Genomic DNA, 18,885 nt, shown 5'->3' on the forward strand with positions numbered 1-18,885 from the left:
GTGTGAATAACTCCCAGGTCATTTACCCCACCTCCTCAGAGGGGTCAATATTACTCAGATATTGAGTCTCTTCTCATGATCCGTGAGAAGAGCTTCTAGGGGGTTTGCAGGGAGAGCGGGCTTAGCCTGTCTGCTCTGGGTGGCCGCAGGAGCCACCCACATGATTGCCAGCTCTGTCATGGAGCCGGCCGGGGCTGGGGAGTTTGGGGGCCTTGTGGCCCCCGGACCTCCAGCATGCCCTGCACGAGCGTGGAAGCCGAAGGTGTAGCCAACTCTTACTAAAGGCATCAAAAGAGAGACATAAGCCCCATCACTAGTCCCCCAAACCAGTATTTTAATAAACTATCTTCTGAAAGGCCCAATGGGCCTTTTTGCCCAACTAAATAGCCCAACCCCCCGGCAACACAGGTAGCTGCGCGGCCCCCTCCTCTCTTCCTCCCATGTACTTTAAACATGAGTTCTACGCTATGTATATCATGCATTCATTTGTTGCAAAGGCACGCATATATTGTAAGTCATAATCTTATTAATTTGACTAGAAAGATATGCCTATATACGTACATGCAGGGCATGCTGGAGAGACCCCTGAGCTGGGAGGCTGCTTTTTAGCCTCCCGGTCGGGGGTCTCCTCATGAGTAGCCGTGGCACGGAGCCATGCCGCAGCAACTCACGAGCAGAAAAACTAGGTTTGTGGAGCACTCGCTCCGCAAACCTGGTTTAAGGGGAGGGGTGGTTTGGTGGGTTAACTGTCTGGGGGCCATTGGGCTGTCTGGGGGCCATTGGGCGAGCTTGGTGGTTCCCACGATCAGGCGGAATTGGGCTAGGTTCCCCTAGCCTGATTTCGCCTGATCGTGGGAATAGCCTCTCAATGTAAGTTCTTTAGCATTACCCACAAGACTTGATTTGACTTTCAGTCAACCTCTGTTTTGTTTACAGAAGGGAACCCTTTTTGTTAAGGGAACTCCCGCCCCACTGGATGCACATAACTGCATGGAAGTGCATATTGTTATATGCAAATTTTCCTCTGCCCCTTTTTGTGCAAATGTTGAAGCTGTGGCTTCCTTTCAAAGCTCTTACTCAGGAGCTTTGTCAGTCTAAGCTGCCACAGGATGGTCTCAGGCTCAATCTATGCAGGTTTAATCAGAAAAGCCTCACGGTATTTCATGGGTTTTACTGCCAGGTAAGTTGCACATAGGGTGGCTTCAGGGCTGGGGTCAGGGGTGAGCATCATAGGGAACCTGCTGAGGCCCACAGGGGTCCCCTTAGGAGTGGAGCTGTAATCCTGTGCACGCTTGCTAGGGAGTAAGTATCAGTGATTTCAGTGTGACTGAGTGAAAGATTTCAGACTTTCCCCTCACATATTTAGTCACAAACCAGTCACAGTGAATTCATCCTAGTAAGCGTGCACAGTGCAAAGTGGATTTTTAAAAAATTTCCCCCCGTGAAACACACTGGTGTGGGGAGAAAAACATATCTGTGAGTTAAAGCAGATGGAGGAGAAAAACAAATAATCTCTCCTTTCCTCTTTTGTTTTTGCTCGGAAACCAGGAAGACAAGGTTTACATCTTAAGTAGGGCAGATTTTTACCTGCAACTTTCCTGGGCGTCTGGGGGAAAGTGCATTGTCTTCAGGGGTCTGCTGGGATGGGGTGCTGGCTGTGGCCAGCCTGGTTGTGGGAAGGGGAAGTAGGCAGAAGCCTTGGGGCTTCCTGCAGTGACAGCTGCTAATCTAAAGGAGCCAAGAAGGAGAAGCTGATGCTAGCTGTTTCTTACTGAATGGAGGCCTGCAAGGGGTTTACTCCACAGGGTTTCTGGAAAGGCTACCAGTTAGGCTGGGCTGACCCAGCTTGCCAGGGCCTCCTGAGAGCAAGGTGCTGGCTGTTAACATTTTATCTGTTCCAAAAAGGAAAGAAGGGATGTGCCCAAGACATTTCAGGCAGGTGGGAGGGAGCTGAGAGCTTTAAAGGAAGCTTTGAGGAGCAGGAACGCAGGTCCCTACCTGCTCCTCCATTGCCCCACCGCCATTCTGGTTGTGGCACTGTGCCACTCAAAAGGCTGCACATGGCTGCTTCCTTGTTCCCAGCTGCCTGTGCATGGCAGTGGTGGCGCGCACATGGCTGCCACACATGCGCGGCAGCCATTTGCGTGGTCAGCATGGGAAGCAGCTGCGTGCGGAATGGCCGTGGGGCGGCAGAGGAGCAGGTAAGGACCTGCGTACCTGCTCCGTGAAGCTACTGCTCGCCCCCTGCCGAAACGCCTCAGCTGCAGCAACCCGAATCAAGCCTCCACAAATGTCTTGCATGTCCCTCTCAAAGCTCCCCTGTTGAAAATTGAGCCTGTAAAAGCACACACAAGGCATCACATCATAGGCCTTAGCATTCCCTTGGCTTTTGAACCTAGAATCTATATGAACTCAGTTTCATAGCAGAAATTACAGAATCTCCTTCACATTTATGGCCTCACTTTCCAAAGACAGCAGAGTAAGACTCAACAGTAATACTAAGGAGTTGTTCTGCCAGACTACTTAATTTCAAGAGGACTGCTTAGGTGTAATGTAGTCTGTGATATCAAAGGAGCCAGCGTGGTGTAGTGGTTAGAGTGCTGGACTAGAACCGGGGAGATCCGAGTTCAAATCCCCATTGAGCCATGATACCAGCTGGGTGACTCTGGGCCAGTCGCTTCTCTCTCAGCCTAACCTACTTCACAGGGTTGTTGTGAGGAGAAACCTAAGTATGTAGCACACCACTCTGGGCTCCGTGGAGGAAGAGCAGGATATAAAATGTAAATAATAATAATAATAATAATAAAAAACCACTGCGCCTTTTCCCAAGGTGTGTTACAAATGTCTGTGGTGACCATTTCTGTGGTGAAATGTCTGCGGGTCTCCCCCAGCCTCCCCCCATATGGGAGGCAGGTATGAAGCTAATAAAAACTTCTCAGTATCTAATGGAGGGAAGCGGATCCCAGCACATCTCATTTATTTATTTATTTATTTATTTATTCATTCATTCAATTATTTAATTTGATTTCTATATCTCCCTTCTAAAAAGGGCTCAGGGCAGTTTACACAGAGAAATAATAAATGAATAAGATGGATCCCTGTCCCCAAAGGGCTCACAATCTAAACAGAAACATAAGATAAGACACCAGCAACAGTCACTGGAGGTACTCTCACTGGTGGAGAGAGCCAGTTACTCTCCCCCTGCTCAGTAAAGAGAATCACCACGTTAAAAGGTGCCTCTTTGCCAAGTTAGCAAGGGTTGATGCTAACCCCAAGTTAGCAGGGGTTGATGATACCTTGATGCTAAAATGATATTTTTATTATTATTTACCCCAAATCAATGGTACCTCTTCTTAGCCCTATTTGAGGCAGCCATTTTGGATTTGCTCATAATGATAGGTATTGATTTCAGGTAGCAAGTAATGGTACCAGAAGATAATATGTTAATGAAGAATATAAATGTATTGAAATCTTGTACTGTTGCCAGAACCTAAGGGGTATACTTGTGAGTCAAATGGGCCGTAACCTGTCTGCATGCAACTATCCAAGCCCTAGTGCCCTTCAAATTAAACCTTTATGTCCTTAGAACAGGCAAACACTAGCAGAAATAACATGTTAACTTCAAAGAGACAAATAATGATCATCTCTCCCTCCCTTCCTCTCCCTCTCCCTCTACACACACACACACACACACACACACACACACACACACACACACACACACACGGAAAACAAATGTTTGATGGGTTGAAAATGTAAACTCTTGACTGATATTTACTTCAACCCAACTGGATCCCGATGCCACAATACAAAGAAGAGAAGAATGGAAATGGAAATTCCCCCAAACAATTGTTCTTCTTCTCATGGAAGGAGATACCCAGGTGTGAGTCCTTGGTTATGCTGGTGATAAAAGAAAATGAAAAATGGTCCTTCAGGCAGATCATTGTTCAGCTGCCAGAATGCAGTTGCCTTTGCTATTTCACCTGGAATTGAGAGAGAAGTATTAATTTTGCCACAGAGAAAATACACTAAACAGCTGCACACTACATCATCACTTTTCTACCATCCTGTTCAACACTGTCATTACATATCTTCCGGTAAGCATGGGCCTGTCCATATCACTCAGAACTGGTGGACTAGATATGTACAAGACTTGAACAAATCAAACACTCCCATGTGAGAGGGGACCTCACATTAGTGCCTTCATTCTTTAATCCACATATTTTCGAAAAAGTCATTTATTTATATGGTATTATTATTTTATTATTTGGAATTAGGTCTGAGTTATTTTTGAGAGCACCTTCGTTTACATGACCCCCACCACGTGTTAAGGTCATCTGAGGAGGTCCCTCTCCAGTTACCAGCAGCATGTCTGGTGGCAACTCAGAGGCGGGCCTTCACTGTAGCTGCTCCTGGTCTGTGGAATGCATTCCCGGCAGAAATCCATAATCTGAATTCATTATTGGCCTTCAGGAGAGCCCTTAAGACCTATCTGTTTGTGGCACAGCGGGGAAATGCTTGACTAACAAGCAGAAGGTTGCCGGTTCGAATCCCCACTGGTACTATATCGGGCAGCAGCGATATAGGAAGATGCATCATCTCAGACTGCGCAGTAAAAGGCAATGGTAATCCCCTCCTGTATTCTACCAAAGAAAACCACAGGGTTCTGTGAGCGCCAGGAGTTGAAATCGACTTGACGGCACACTTTACTTTAAATTGTTTTAACTACTGTAAATGTTTGGTTTGGTTCTCCAGGGTTTTAACTGTTTAAATGTTTTAACTGTTCATTAGTTTTATGCTGTCTTGATAATTTTGATTTGAATTGTTAATTGATTTAAATTGTTTTTACTTTGATGTAAACCACCCTGAGTCATTTTTGAAGGGTGGTATATAAATCGAATAATAAATAAATATAATCCTTGTCAATAAAAAAGTGATTTCCATAGTAAAGGAATAAAAAGATGTTTCCTTGTCTCAACAGGTACACAATCCTAAAAAGAAGCACAAGGCAAACATCAGCCAGGAGGAGGGATGCTATGCTTTATTGAATAGAAACAGTTGCTCTTCCCAGCTAAAAATCACAGCCAGGACTGAAAAGGTTCCTCTCTGCAGGGATATACAGTCCTAATGGTTCACAAAATTTTCCTGGCCTGGGGATTGGTCTGGCCTCCCCTAAGAGGACCATTGGTGGAGAATGCAGCTGTTTCTCTTGCTTGCCCAAATTGCATGCCCTGTACAGACCTAGCCCCAATCTTCCTTCAGAGGCTAGCAAAAACATGGGCTTTTCACTAGGCCAGCTGGTTTTCCTGTTGGGAGTTTCTTCCTGTTTTGTTCATTACTGTTGATTTATGCTGAAATGTTTGTATTCATTTTGGCTATTTTCTGTTCTGATGCTGGGTATTTTCTAGTTTTTACTGCATTTGTCATGTTTATTAAGTTTATTGATATGTTACTTTAAGATAATGCAGATACAAACAAATAAACATTGGTTCACAGTTTGCACCCCCCTTATGTGGTAAGGCTACAACATCTGGGGCTTATTAATTTGGAAAAGAGGCAACTGCAGGGAGACATGATAGACATTTATAAAATTATGCATGGAGTAGAGAATGGAGAGAGATCAATTTCCCTCCATTTCTCAAAACACTAGAACCAGGGGTCATCCCATGAAACTGATTGCCAGTAAATTTAGGACTGACAAAAGCGCATACTTTTTCACATAGTGAGGCGAGTCTCACGATAAGTGAGACTCACCATAAGGGGGTTAGCGAGGAGAGCGGGCTTAGCCTGCTCTCCCCACAGAAGATGAGTCCTGCAGCTCTGGGCAGCTGGATTGGCTGCCTACACAACTGCCGGCTCCGTCATGGAGCCGGTGGGGGCTGTGGGGATCAGGGGCTGCGCAGCCCCTGGAAGTTCAAGGATGCCCTGTGCGAGTACGCAGGGCATCCTGGAGAGATCCCTGAGCCGGGGAGTCTCCTTGTGTGTTGCCACGGCGTGGAGCCGCACTGCGGCAATACATGATCAAATAAATAGGGTTAGCAGAGCGCTCACTCCACTAACCTCATTTAAGTGGAGGGCTGTAAAAGCAGGTCACCCGCTTTGGAGAAATGAGGCTCACCTGCGAGCCCGGTGGTTCTCACATTTGGCCGAAATTGGGCTAGGCTCCCTTAGCCCGATTTTGGCCAATCATGAGAATTGCCTCAGTGTATAATTAATCCATGGAATTCTCTGCCATGGGATGTGGTGATAGCCACTAGATTGGATGGCTTTGTAAATCTGTCAGGCTAGCTAGACGAAGCGTAACAGAGGCAGAAGCAGAACAGCAAAGTCTTATAGGAATAAATTCTCCAAACCAGGTCCAGTCTGAGTCAATCCAATAAATCAAAAAAGAGTCCAAAGTGAAATCCATGGGCAAGGTCAACACAGTCCAGGGTCCAAACACGGTCAATGTAATACACGAACATAGCCGATTAGCTCACAGGAAATTGATGTTGCTATCAGCAGGGTAGCTATGTTACAGGTGTCTTTAAAAGGCTGAGTCTCGGTGCTGTTAATTAAGAGTTGCTGAGTCAGCAGCTTTGCCTGTTGTTCTATGCATGCAGCTCCTTACTACTTGCTTTCTCTTGGACTGGCACCTCTCCACAGCTGAGAATGGTCACGCCTCCTCCACAAGAGCTGCCTCACCCGGCTCTAACTCATCTTCGACTCCCTATGCGTTGGACCCACTCTCCTTTGCAACTTCTGGTCCTTGCCCACCCTCCTCTGCTGTCAGCTCTGTCTCCACCTCCAACTCCTCCTTGGAGTCTTCCAGCATGCCCATGACACTCGCTTTAAAAGGGGCTTAGGCAAATTGATGGAGGATAGGTCTATTAATAGCTACTAGTCAGATGGTTATAGTCACTGGGGCTTTGACAAACTGTTTTGATGTAAACCGATTTGGTTTTGGACCAGCCTTGGTTCAAGGTGGCTGGTATGTGCTCAAAATGTCCAGGCCTCGGTTTAAACTGAACAAGTTCAAACCAGTTTGATGCTGGTTTGGGTTGCACTAACATAAAGGGGAACCCAGGAAGGATTCCCCTTCAAGACCTAGCGCTGCTTCCCCATCCCTGGCAGTGCTGTCACAGGGATAGTGAAGCAGCACCAGGGCTTGGAGAAGCCACCATCATACTGGCGCTGATAAGCTGCATTCTCCTCCCCGCCCACCCGTAAAGGCTTTTTTCTGCAGGATCCCCACATTTATTTTGAAGGGGAGTCCTCGCCAGATTCCCCTTTACATCAAGGTCCCCCAAACCAGGGTCAAACCACTTTAACCCAGTTCTACAGGTTGAACTGATCCAGGGGAAGGTTTGACCTGAACCAGGTTGCAGACCAGCAGTCTGGTTCAAATTCAGTTCGAGTTTGAACCAGATCACAAAAATGGGTTCCACCCAATCGCCACCCCCAAATAGTCACCTCCAGCTTCATAGGCAAGATGCCTCTAAATCAACTCTTGCCTAGGGGCTTCTCAGAGGCATGTGGTGGGAAACTGTGTGAAACAGGATGCTGGTCTAGCTGGTATGTGACCTGGTTCAGGTCAAATTTACCCCCGGTTTGGTTCAAGCTGCTGAACCAGGTTGAATTCTTTTGACCCCAGTCCAGTGGGCCCTAATGTAAAGGGGAATCTGGCGAGGATTCCTTTTAAAAATAAACAAGGGGATCCTGCAGAAGAAGTCCTCTAAGGGTGGCGGCGGCGGCAAGAAAGCAGCTTATTGGTGGTGGCACAGCAGCCGCGGCTCCTCCAAGCCGCGGCACTGCTTCCCCCTCCCCTGGGCATGCTGCCAGGGGGCAGGAAAGCAGATCTGGGGCTTGGAGGAACCACCACTATGTTGCCGCCGGTAAACTGCCTTATCCTTCGCCCACCACCCTTAGAGGCCTTTTTCTACAGGACATTTTTCAATTCCTTCCATTTCCATCACATTAATCTTACCTTGATGACAGTTACAGTGGCACTGTAGAAAAGGCTCACGAGGAAGAGGATGATGAAAGTGGTAAGGATTGACGCGATGTTCTGGAGGTCTTCTTCTTCATCAATGTCCACAATCCCATCTACATGAAGGTTCGACAATATTTCTGGATTCAGAAAGAAAGTGAAGACTCAGTGTAGCTAGGTTAAACAGAAGGCACAGGGAGGGCACACACAAAGGGAAAGCAGTGGGAAAGTGGGTAGAGAATGTGCCGAGAAAATGAGCAGAGAAAGGGGAGAGGGTGCTTTGTTAGGCCACATAATTCTGTTTTTGGATAAGCACCAATTAGGACTTGATGGTGCCAAGAGAGATGTGAAGTTGGGGAGCGATCAGCGAGAAAAGAGATGAGCTGAGTGAATGAAACTCTGGAATTAGTGTGACAGAGGATGGCATTTCTCTAGATGGCTGAGGAAGAATAAAACAGTCCCCTCCTTATGAGAAAGGAGGACTAAATAGCAATGCAGGTATTTCCAAGCAAGTGATGAATTGGTGTCTGGCTTTCTGGTGTCACAATTGCTAACTGAAGAGAGGATGAGGCATGCATATTAAAGAAATGATGCATAAATGTAATATATGTCATTTCCTTAATTTATATCTCTTGTTTCTGGGGATTAAGATGGTAGGGATCTGCATGAGAGGCAAATTGGTACATTTGTTAATGTACAACATGTTTGTAACTTTGGTTGTGCTGTCAGTATGGTGGTGCATTGGAAGATACCAGATGACGTGCTGATGATCCAGAGAAGTGAATTCATTCTTATGGGGCTGCATGTTCTTTTAGCGTACTGCATGACAAAGGTTGCTTACCAAAGAGAGTCCAGGAGAAATTTCCAACCCTGTGGTGCACTCATAATCATGTGGAATCTCCAAGAATGTATTAATAATTCATCTCCTGACGATGATGGTATTGTGAGGGTATTTACAAAATTGTATGCATACTTTTTAGTTTGCTAACATGGCCTGTTAACTGTAGGCACACTATAAGTCTGACTGATACGTTTAGGAGCAAGAGGAGGGCCCATGGAACACTCACTATTTGATTGGTGGCATCTGCCTTTCCCCCCAGAATGTTGTGGATGGTGCTGTAACCATGGCATGTTTTTTTGGGGGGGGGGGTGAGATGATGGTCGCCAATAACAGTGGCTGAGAGAACCTCCACTGCTTGTCATAGTTGTTGTTGTTGTTTGTTTTAAAGAATTGTTCTACTGCTGCCCTGCTATGGCTTCCCAACCATTTAAAAAAAACAACTTTCAGATCCCCCAATTTCAGTTGAGGTTTTGACTTTATCTAGGATCTGTTGGGTCCTAAATATAATGGCACCTATTCATCTATCTGTCTATCTATTTAGTATATTTGTATACCACCCTAAACTCACGTGTCTGAGCAGTTTATAACAAGCACGAAACAAATTAAGACGGACATTGAAGCATTAAAACAGTTTTAAACCACAGTTTAAAATCTAGCTGAATAAATGCGTCGTAGGAGTGTTTAAAAAAGCTTTCAGAGATGTGGAAGCTCTTATTTTGGCAGGGAGCACATTCCAAATATAGAAGGCCCACCTGAGTAGCGCACCAAACAAACTGGTGGCAACTGCAGAAAGACCTCTCTGGATGATCTCAATGGGCAGTAGGGCTCATAACGAAGAAGACACTGAGGCGCTTCACACGATTGGTGTGAAGCGCCATTCGGGGTAGTGCAGGGAGAGCGGGCTTAGCCCACTCTCCCCGCACACGGGCCGGGATCCATCCCTGGGTGGCCAGATTGGCTGCCCACATGACTGCTGGCTCCGTCACGGAGCTGGATGGAACTGCAGGGATCGGGGGCCACAAGTGCGTGGGGCATTCTGGAGAGACCTCTGGGGCCGGGAGGGTGGTTTCAGCCTCCTGGCGGGGGTCTCCTTGTGTATTGTTGTTGTGCGGAGCCGTGCCGCGGCAGCACATGATCAACAAAACAGGGTTAGCGGAGCACTTGCTCCGCTAACCTTGTTTTAGGGGAGGGGTGGTGTTTGTGGGTTGCTGCCGGGAGCCGCGCCGCTCCCGTGGCAGCAGACGATCCGGGGAAATAGGGCTAGGCTCCCTTAGCCTGATTTCCCCTGGTCGTGATAATAGCTTCACTCGCTTAAATACCATGGGCCTAAGCTGTTTAGGACTTTAAAGGTTATAACCAGCGCATTGTATTTGCTTGGAAACATATTGGTAGCCAGTGTTGTTCTTTGGATATAGGAATAATGTGGTCTCTTCTAGTTGACCCAAAGACCAGCCTGGCTGCCACTTTTTGCACCAGTTTCAGTTTCCAGACTACATCCAACACAGCCCCATATAGAGCACATTGCAGTAGTCAAGCCTGGAGGTTACCAGCATATGCATTACTCTTCTGAAATACATTCTGTTGTGAGACAGAGCAGAAAAGTCTCATTCTATGAAACTGCTTAGGTCCTGGTGCAAGATGTCAGTGCTGTAGAACCAGCAGGGAACAGTGACCATAGTGTGGTCAATAGCAACATATATGTAAAGAGAATTGTCAAGGAATTCCAGTACGGACTTGTTTTACTTTAGAAGAGGAAGCTTCGAAAAAGTGACAGCACTGATGAAAAGGAAGCTGAAAGGGAAAGTCGGTGGAGGGGGTCAAATCACTTTAAAGTGGATGAAGGCTGTTTAAAACCACAATAATCTGAGGTTCAACAACACTACTGGCTTTCAGGAGAACAGTTCTATTAGTGGCTATTACTCTTTATGGCTATAGATTACCTCCAGGCTCAAAGGAGGTAATCTGTTGGGGTTGAGACTGCCTTGGTCAGCCTGATGGATGATCTCCAATTGGCTATCAACAGAGGGAGTGTGACGTTGGTGATCCTTTTGGATCTCTCTGCATCTTTCGATACCATCAGCCATGGTATCCTTCTGGACTGCCTGAGTAAGGTGGCACTATTTTACGGTGATTCCGTTCCTACCTCTCTGGTAGATTCCAGATGGTGTCATATAGGAGACAGGCTTTGCCTTCATTTCCTACTAGTGGCCTTCTCAGAGGATTCTGGTGGGCGACCATGGAAACAGGATGCTGGGGTAATGAGCCACGGGAGTGATCGAGCAAGGCTCTTATTATGTTCTTAAGAAAATTGGAAGGAGAGAGAAAGTGGTATGTCCAAAGTCACAAAATGAATTTCATGCTAGTGCAAAGAGTTGAATGTGGGTCACCTGTATGTAAGCCACAAGGAGAGAGTGGAAGCAGTGCATTAGGTCTGATATTATTAATGCAGTGCATGTCAAATATTATTGGGAGAGAAGGAAGAAGGCACAGTGTATGTATGATGCATGTCTCCAAATGAGAATCTCATCTCAGATCAAATATTATTGGGAGGAGGAAGCAGGCACGGTTCATGGATGACCCATGTCTCCAAATGAGAGTCTCATCTCAGGTCATAAAGTAATGGGAATGCAAGTAGAAGGCACTGTGTATGTATGATGCTTGTCTCCAGTTGTGAAGCACAACTCAGTTCAGATATTTATTAGGAGAGAAGGCATGGTGCATGTATGATGCATGTCTCCAAATGAGAATCTTGTCTCAGGCCAAATATTATTGAGAGAGAAGGAGACACGGTGCATGTATGACACACGTCTCCAGATGAGAACCTCATCTCAAGCTGAAATCCCTCCTAGGGATCCTCATTTTCCTCCATGCCTACTACTGCTAGAGTAGAACCAATTGCAATGAGTTTTCCTTGGGCCTTTTGTCTAATGCAGTGTGCTGTGGATAGCACCACCTCAGGTCCACAACTATGGGAAATATATTTCTGGACAAGCAGCATATTTAAATTGATAATCTTAGGGCAGAGGGTTGCAATAGCAGACCTTTCTATATTTTCTGTGAGTAAAATAGCAGACCTTTCTATATTTTCTGTGAGTAAAATAGCAGACCTTTCTATATTTTCTGTGAATTCACTTGATTCTTTGTACAGGAATGGCCAGTAAGATCAGAGACTTCAGATGATGGATTAAATAAGTGGACTTTTTTTTGATATTCCTTCCTCTAAAGCTAATGATAATAAACCCATTTTTTCCTATTTTTTCCAATTGATCTATTTGCTGGTAGTGGGTGAGTCTCAACTCTTCATTAGCCTATGCTCATGTGTTTTTCAAGACTGTTCCTTTTTAGTTTGGTCTTATAGAGTGAGGTCTCAAAAGAATGATTATAATTGTCTACGTAATACAGCAAAAATTTTACTAGAGATAAATTATTGGGGATAATAATCCTCTCACTGTCATATCATTGATTTGGAATTCGTCTTTGAAATATCAGTACTGGGAGTTTTAGAAGGGATGAAGTTACAGTGAACATTGTCATGTTAGTCCAGCATTGGGAGTCTCCATGATACACAAAGTGATTTCTGGGTGTCTCTAAAGTTCTGCATAGCCATCAGTGCATTTTGTGGTTAGAGATTTCCCCGAGTGTGTCAATGATTCAGGGATTATGACTTCAACCACTTATTATATTGTGTGTTTGTGCAAATCCCAAAGAATGTTGTATTCATGGAAGAGCCACCTTGCTGCATTTCAGCTATGTCATAATTATGTATGTGAGTGCATCATTTATTGGTGTCTCCAGTCTTTGCTTTAACTTGTATTATTACATTGGATCATAATTGTAGATTATCATAATTGTGGATCATTATTGGATCATAACTGTGATCCAAAAAAGGCAAAAATCATTTATGCATGAAGTATATAGGCATTAAAGTATTTGTGCAACAGTATGTTGGTGGTGAAAGAAGTCTGGTGTTGCATCATTTTTAGTGTGTGTGCAGTTCTCATGGAAGGGCCCCTTGCCAATAACATTATCATGTGAAAAGGATATAACTTTGGTACGAATGGTTCTTATAAACACCTACTGAGTGAAATATCTCTTTGAATACATTAATCTTTTAGGAAAGTATAGAGGGCCTTTTGTAATCCCTGACCCTTCACATCTGTAATGGTTTCTTTAGATTCTTGAGATGCTATGAGGAGCTTGACAGAAGCATGCCCTTGGATAATTCCAAATTATATCATGATCAGTGTTCCCGGTAACAAGGATTCCGAGATGTTATTGACTACAACTCCCAGAATCCCCAGCTGGAATGACTTTTGTGTGGGGATTCTGGGAGTTGTAGTCAACAACATCTGGGAATCCCTGTTAGAGGAACACTGATCATGATATTGGGGCCAGAATAGTAATGACATATGAAGCAAGGTGCCTCTTATTTTCCTAGAACTGTTCTTCTCCATCCCAGATGTAGGAATTAAACTATGTAGAAAGAAGACTATTTTGATGTGCATGTGGAAGGACAATGAAAGAGATTGGAAGTAAGAGTAGCCTCAAGGTGAAGGAAGGGACAAAGAAAGAGTATGGATGGGTTAAGAAATTCATTATTTGCAATGCAAACATCTATCCTGGAACACTGCATGTCTAAAGTGTTTGGCATCTTTTGAAAATCCCAAATAATAGTTGAGAAGATGCTGTGGATGGGATTTTGAAATAAGCTTCATTTCCCACTGAATTAAAATGTGTGTTGGGTGCCTCATCCCAATTCTGTCCAATTGAAAATGGATATTAACCTCATATAATCAATTTTCATTGCAAGCCAGATTTTTCTTCATATGTTTTGAAAAAGTACTTTATTGCAAACTGTTGTTTCTTTGAATGGATGTGACCAGTTAATCATTTAACATTTGACACATCTTTTAGACATCCACCATCAGCCCTTCTTTCCCCTAAACAACCAATAATGAAACAAGAGGAAAGACACAAAGGGAAACATATTGGTGGAAGGAGGGGGATGGAAATTGCTTAGGAGGAATTACAATGATAGTTAGTAGCAAGTGCTGCTGGTGTCAGAGAGCACAAGGGAGATGTTGACAACGGATGGTTTACCCGTGTTCTTGTCTACAGTCTTCTGAGTTGTCTGAAGGGGCAATGCCTCATGTCCCACCACGCAAGTGAAAGTGTTTCCGGAATTCCACTCCTCCTCACTGATGCTCAGCATGCTATAGCTGAAGTACATCTCAGGTGTCTTGGACTGTTGGACAGGTTCACTGGTGATATATTCTGAGTCTGCTATCGGTTCACCGTTGCGGAGCCATTTCACAAATATATCATTGGGCCAGAAACCTTTTATCAGGGCAGTGATGGTGGCTTTTTCCCGCAAAGCCAATTCTTCCAAGTGAGGAGAAAGGACAAAGACAGATGGAGCATATTGGGTCCCTGGTTAGTGAAAAAAGAGGTTTATAACATCAAATTCATATTCCAAATTATTTTTAGACAATGCTTAGCTAAAATCTTATGAAGCAAAGAGCAAGATTGTTATGCTCTGACTTTTCATTTATGTAGGGTATGACACTTGATCTCATCCAAAAGGCCGATAAGCCTTTTAGATTCCGCATTTAGATTGTTAGTTGCATTTAGTATTCAGACTGTTGTTATTAGTATTTCTTTTTTGGTCTTCCCTTACTTATTTATACTTTTTCTGTATTTAAAGGAATGTTTTTGATGCCTGGTGATTGGTGATAGACTGCAATAAAATGATCGATTGAGGGTAGCATATTTTGTTTTCTTCTAACAATGGTGGTCAAGTTCAGCTCTTCATTGCTGAGGGATAGCTCTTTATTTGCTCTTAGAACAGGCTTAAATAACTTGTTACTGACCCAGCAAAATGCAGCCTACTCAGCTATGTGCTTGAAGGGCCTTCAAAGGCTTGGGAATTTTTAATTTGTTGCCTGTTTGGGGGCCACACAATACATGATTCTTGGAAGGCCATATAATACATGGCTAGGGGTGTGCATGGAACCGGCTGGCCCATTTCAGTTTGAGTCCAAACTGGACTTGAACCTGATGACCCAGTTCGGTTTTGCACCCCCTCGAACCCCCCCCCCCCAGTTTGGTTCAGTTCGAGGGGGGTTCACAAACCTTTTTTTAAAAAAATATTATTGTACTTTTTAGCCCCTTCAAGGGGCTTCATCTAGGCTGTGGGGGTAGGGGTCCGTGAAGGTTTCCCCTCCCCCACCGGCCTCCCTCATCACCACCACGGCCCGTTCGGCCACTTTATTAGGCCTGTTCAGACCTCCGTAGACTCATGCGGTGGCCATTTTGGATGCTGCCACGCATGCGCAAATGACTTCTGTGAGGCCTGGCATGGCCTAGGGCCTCACAGAGGCCATTTGCACATGGCCAGTGGCCATTTTTTGGGGGGGGTGGGAATTAAAAAATGGCTGCTAAAACAAAAATGGCTGCCGCAAATGGCCTCTGCAAGGCCCTAGGCCATTCCAGGCCTCACAGAGGCCATTTGCACATGTGCGGCATCATCCAAAATGGCCACCGTGTGAGTCTATGCCTAATAAAGCGGCTGAATGGGCCACGGTGGTGATGAGAGAGGCCGGTGGGGGGAGGGGGAACCTTCGCTTCGCCCCCCCAGCCTAGATGAAGCCCCCCCAAATGGCTAAAAGGTTTTTCCCCCCCATGAACGTGGCAGGGGGTTCGGTCTGGACAGACCGGAGGGGAGGTTCGGTTGCACCCTTAACTATCATACCCCCAATACCAAAACCGCGAACCCCCGAATTGGTTTGCATATCCCCATACATGGCTGATGGGTTACCTCTGACTTCTTGTAGGGATGTGCATGAGCTGGTTCAGCACCTCCTCTAGGAAGCGCTGAACTGGATCGGGTGCCAGCATTTGAACCAGCTTGATGGGGTGGGGAGTGGTTCCCTTAAAAAGCAAGTAAGGAGTTCCTTACCTGCTCATCTGCACCCTGCTGGTTTTCTGCAGGTGGTTCCCTCTCTGCAAATGGCCATGTGGGGCTGTGGGGCTGTTCCCTGAAGGCTCCACATGGCAGGTGCTCATGCGTGCCAGCCATTTGTGTGGTCAGCATGGTGTTGCTGCCCACGCAAAGGGACGGTGTGCATGCTCACCGGCCATATGTGTGCCCACACCACATGGAGGCTACAGGTAACACCACTGCAACCCCACAGGGCCAGCTGCAGAGTGGGCGCTGCTGGTGGAAAAGCAGTGGGGCGGGGATGAGCAGGTAAGGAGCTCCTTACCTGCTTTTTAAGGGAACTTCTCCCTGCCCCTCCGACAAGTGCATGAACAGCTTGTGTGCATCCCTAACATCTTCTCCTAAAAAGCTTGTTCTAGAGGAAGGTAAGGATACTGGCTTGCAGCCAGACTAAATTACTCTTGAGTATTCCTGTTGACATTAAGTAGTCCTTTAGAGTAACTCTTGAGTATTAATATTGAATAACTCAATCTGGATGCCAGCCAATGTTTCTTGCAATAAATGAGCATGGCCTGAAAGCAAAGCACCTGTGGACTGTACTGGCTGGAGTGTGTTTCATCTGGATGTATGCCCATGTGCAAATTCCTTGAAGTCCACTGGGTGGCCTTGATCAAGTCACTGGCCAAAATCCTGATTAAATCAGCAGGTGCTCTGTGGTGCTGCCTACTAGATTACTTCAGCATGTACTTGAGGGCCCTGACTCCCTGACGATGAGGGATATAACATTGTGTTGAACAGGGACCTCCAGAAGAAAAAAGGAGCATTCCTTTTTACTGTCCCCATTCCTCACAAGTATGAGCTATGGAAGTCTGGAATGCAGCACTGTAGTGTGCCTGATGAGTTAGTCAGGATATTAGACACTATCTCTTGGTTTGGCCTGAATCACAAGGTTCGAATGATAATTGCTGCAAAGCACGAATAAGCTAAAATAATTAAGACCAGAAGAGGTGTTCATTGGGATATCTTAATAAAAGGCACATCAACTGTTGCAGTAAGGGATATTTACATATGACAGAGTGGTTTTCGAAGACCCCAACTACCCACCAGATGCTCAGATTCAGGTGCTGTCAAATGATTTGGGGGGCAGAATCGGAACTCTTCTGAGCTCTCTAGAATTTGTCAGATCTTGAGATCTGCTGAAACAAGTGGTGTTGGGGACTGCTGAATTATTGTGTAGGTTGATGTAAAAAGTGGGAGGGAGCCATCTACCTTGAGGTTTCTTCAGGTGCCTTTCTTCAGATGAGGGAAGTAAATCTGGAAAATCAACTCTGCAGGTAAAGGTTTCCTCACTGTTCCACTCTTTTGCATACACGGTGGCAACTGCATCAACAAATCCCAGTTGCATGTTCCCCAGGTACTTGGACTCTCCAAGTGTAGTCTCCAGAGTTTTTTGGTCTGATGCTCGTGTCCAACTGACGTTCAAGTTCTGAAGGTTCTGCCCAGAGGGTATATGGGAGATTCTGCAGGTCAGCTTGGCAGATTTGGTCTCATAAATATCAGCAAAGGATGGAGGGATGGTTTCCACAATGACTGTTGGAACACTTGGACAGGGCTTAGGACTTGAGGTAGGACATGAGGTAGGACCTGAGGTGCAATTAAGAAAGAATTAGGACCAATGTTCAGTTCCATGGTAAAACAAAAACAGTATACACTGATACTGCACACCCTGCTGGTGTTTATCTCCAAGACCAGTTGAGGGTCTCTCTTACTACATATACACCATGTCCAGAAGAAAAGGACTTATAGAAAAGCAGTGGCCTGCCTTGCCACAGTGGGATTCTCTTCCCTTGGAGACCCTCCAAAGCCTAAGTCTGTGAATCTTTTAGGTAAGCAATGTGCAGTTTTTATGTTTCAGTAGGGTTTTTTATGGCTAGGATAGGGGTACCAGAAGGTTCATGGTACTTCTGTAAACAGATCTTTCTCTCTCTCTCTCTCTTTAAATATGTCTGTTTGGAAGCTAAAGCTGGTGAAGAATACTACTTCTAGTCTGCTATTGGGAACTCAGTTTGTGGAACATATTACTCCACTCCACTTCTGATTTGCTTTAAAGCTCTAAATGCATAATCCTGAGGTACATGAGTGTTTGCTTTCTCTATATGTGTCTTCCTGCCCACTGAGGTCATTTGGGGAAGCTTTGCTTGCAGTTCTGTTACTGGGGGTGGGGACTTGGGACAGAGATATTTCTGTAATTGCACCCAGGCTGTATATTTACCTGCTCTGTGAAGTCCACCTGCCTACCTTTTTCAGAGGGTTGTAAAAACCATCCTCTTTTGCTGGGCATGTGGCTTGTAAATCTTGCTAAGTTTCTTATCTCTGCTGTGATCTGTAGTTGCTGTTTGTGCTGTTTTCTGGTTTTTAGTATGGTTTTTAATGTAATATTATTTATCCATTTGTGCGTCACCTTGCTTGCCTTTTTAAAGCACAAGGAGGGTACAAAAATCCTTTAATTAACCATTCAATTAATGAATTAAATGTCATGTGAAATGTCTTCTGTGAAACTGGCACAGGTTAGATCTGCCAGACTGTCAACTGAATGTCCTAATAACATGGAAACTCCTGTCTTCAGCTGTTCTGCTCCCCCTCACCACTCATTTATACCTTAAAGATGCAAGTAGAGCAAAATAATCCGAGTTGCAGCAATATTTTGCACACATTTGATATTTGCCAAACTTTCAGAATGTCTACTTGTCAATTTTCAAACTTTGCTGTAACATTTGGCTTTAAGGGATATTTTAAAACCATTAGTACTTGCTAATGTGTGTCATTTTAAGGCATTAGCATTAAGTATTAATCTGCCAAATTTAAGGGCATCTCCAAGATAGGACTGAGAGAGATTCCTGCCTGCAACCTTGGAGAAGCCGCTGCCAGTCTGTGTAGACAATACTGAGGGAGATGGACCTATGGTCTGACTCAGTATATGGCAGCTTCCTATATTCCTATGTTCCTAAGTCTTTTAGAGCATGCAGTTGGTAAAGTCCCAAAATCTCCCACCACTGAATATGCTTAAAATTATCCAGATTAGGAAATTAAAATTTAAAAATTTCACAAGCAGTATTTGAGTTAGCAGAATCCCCC

General features: G+C 45.0%; 1 protein-coding gene across 1 annotated transcript in view; it reads right to left on the minus strand.

Annotated features, from left to right (window-relative positions):
* The window catches only part of LOC128329543 (uncharacterized), a 471,544-nt gene that overhangs the window by 56,066 nt on the left and 396,593 nt on the right, over positions 1 to 18,885 (minus strand). The window contains exons 18-20 of the mRNA XM_053260948.1: positions 13,911 to 14,240; positions 7,967 to 8,109; positions 2,218 to 2,319 (exon numbers count right to left, since the gene is read on the minus strand). Coding sequence (XP_053116923.1) covers positions 2,218 to 2,319; positions 7,967 to 8,109; positions 13,911 to 14,240 — 575 coding nt within the window. The remainder of the gene's footprint in view (positions 1 to 2,217; positions 2,320 to 7,966; positions 8,110 to 13,910; positions 14,241 to 18,885) is intronic.

Source organism: Hemicordylus capensis, chromosome 6 (assembly GCF_027244095.1).
Source record: "Hemicordylus capensis ecotype Gifberg chromosome 6, rHemCap1.1.pri, whole genome shotgun sequence".
NCBI classification, from domain to species: domain Eukaryota; kingdom Metazoa; phylum Chordata; class Lepidosauria; order Squamata; family Cordylidae; genus Hemicordylus; species Hemicordylus capensis.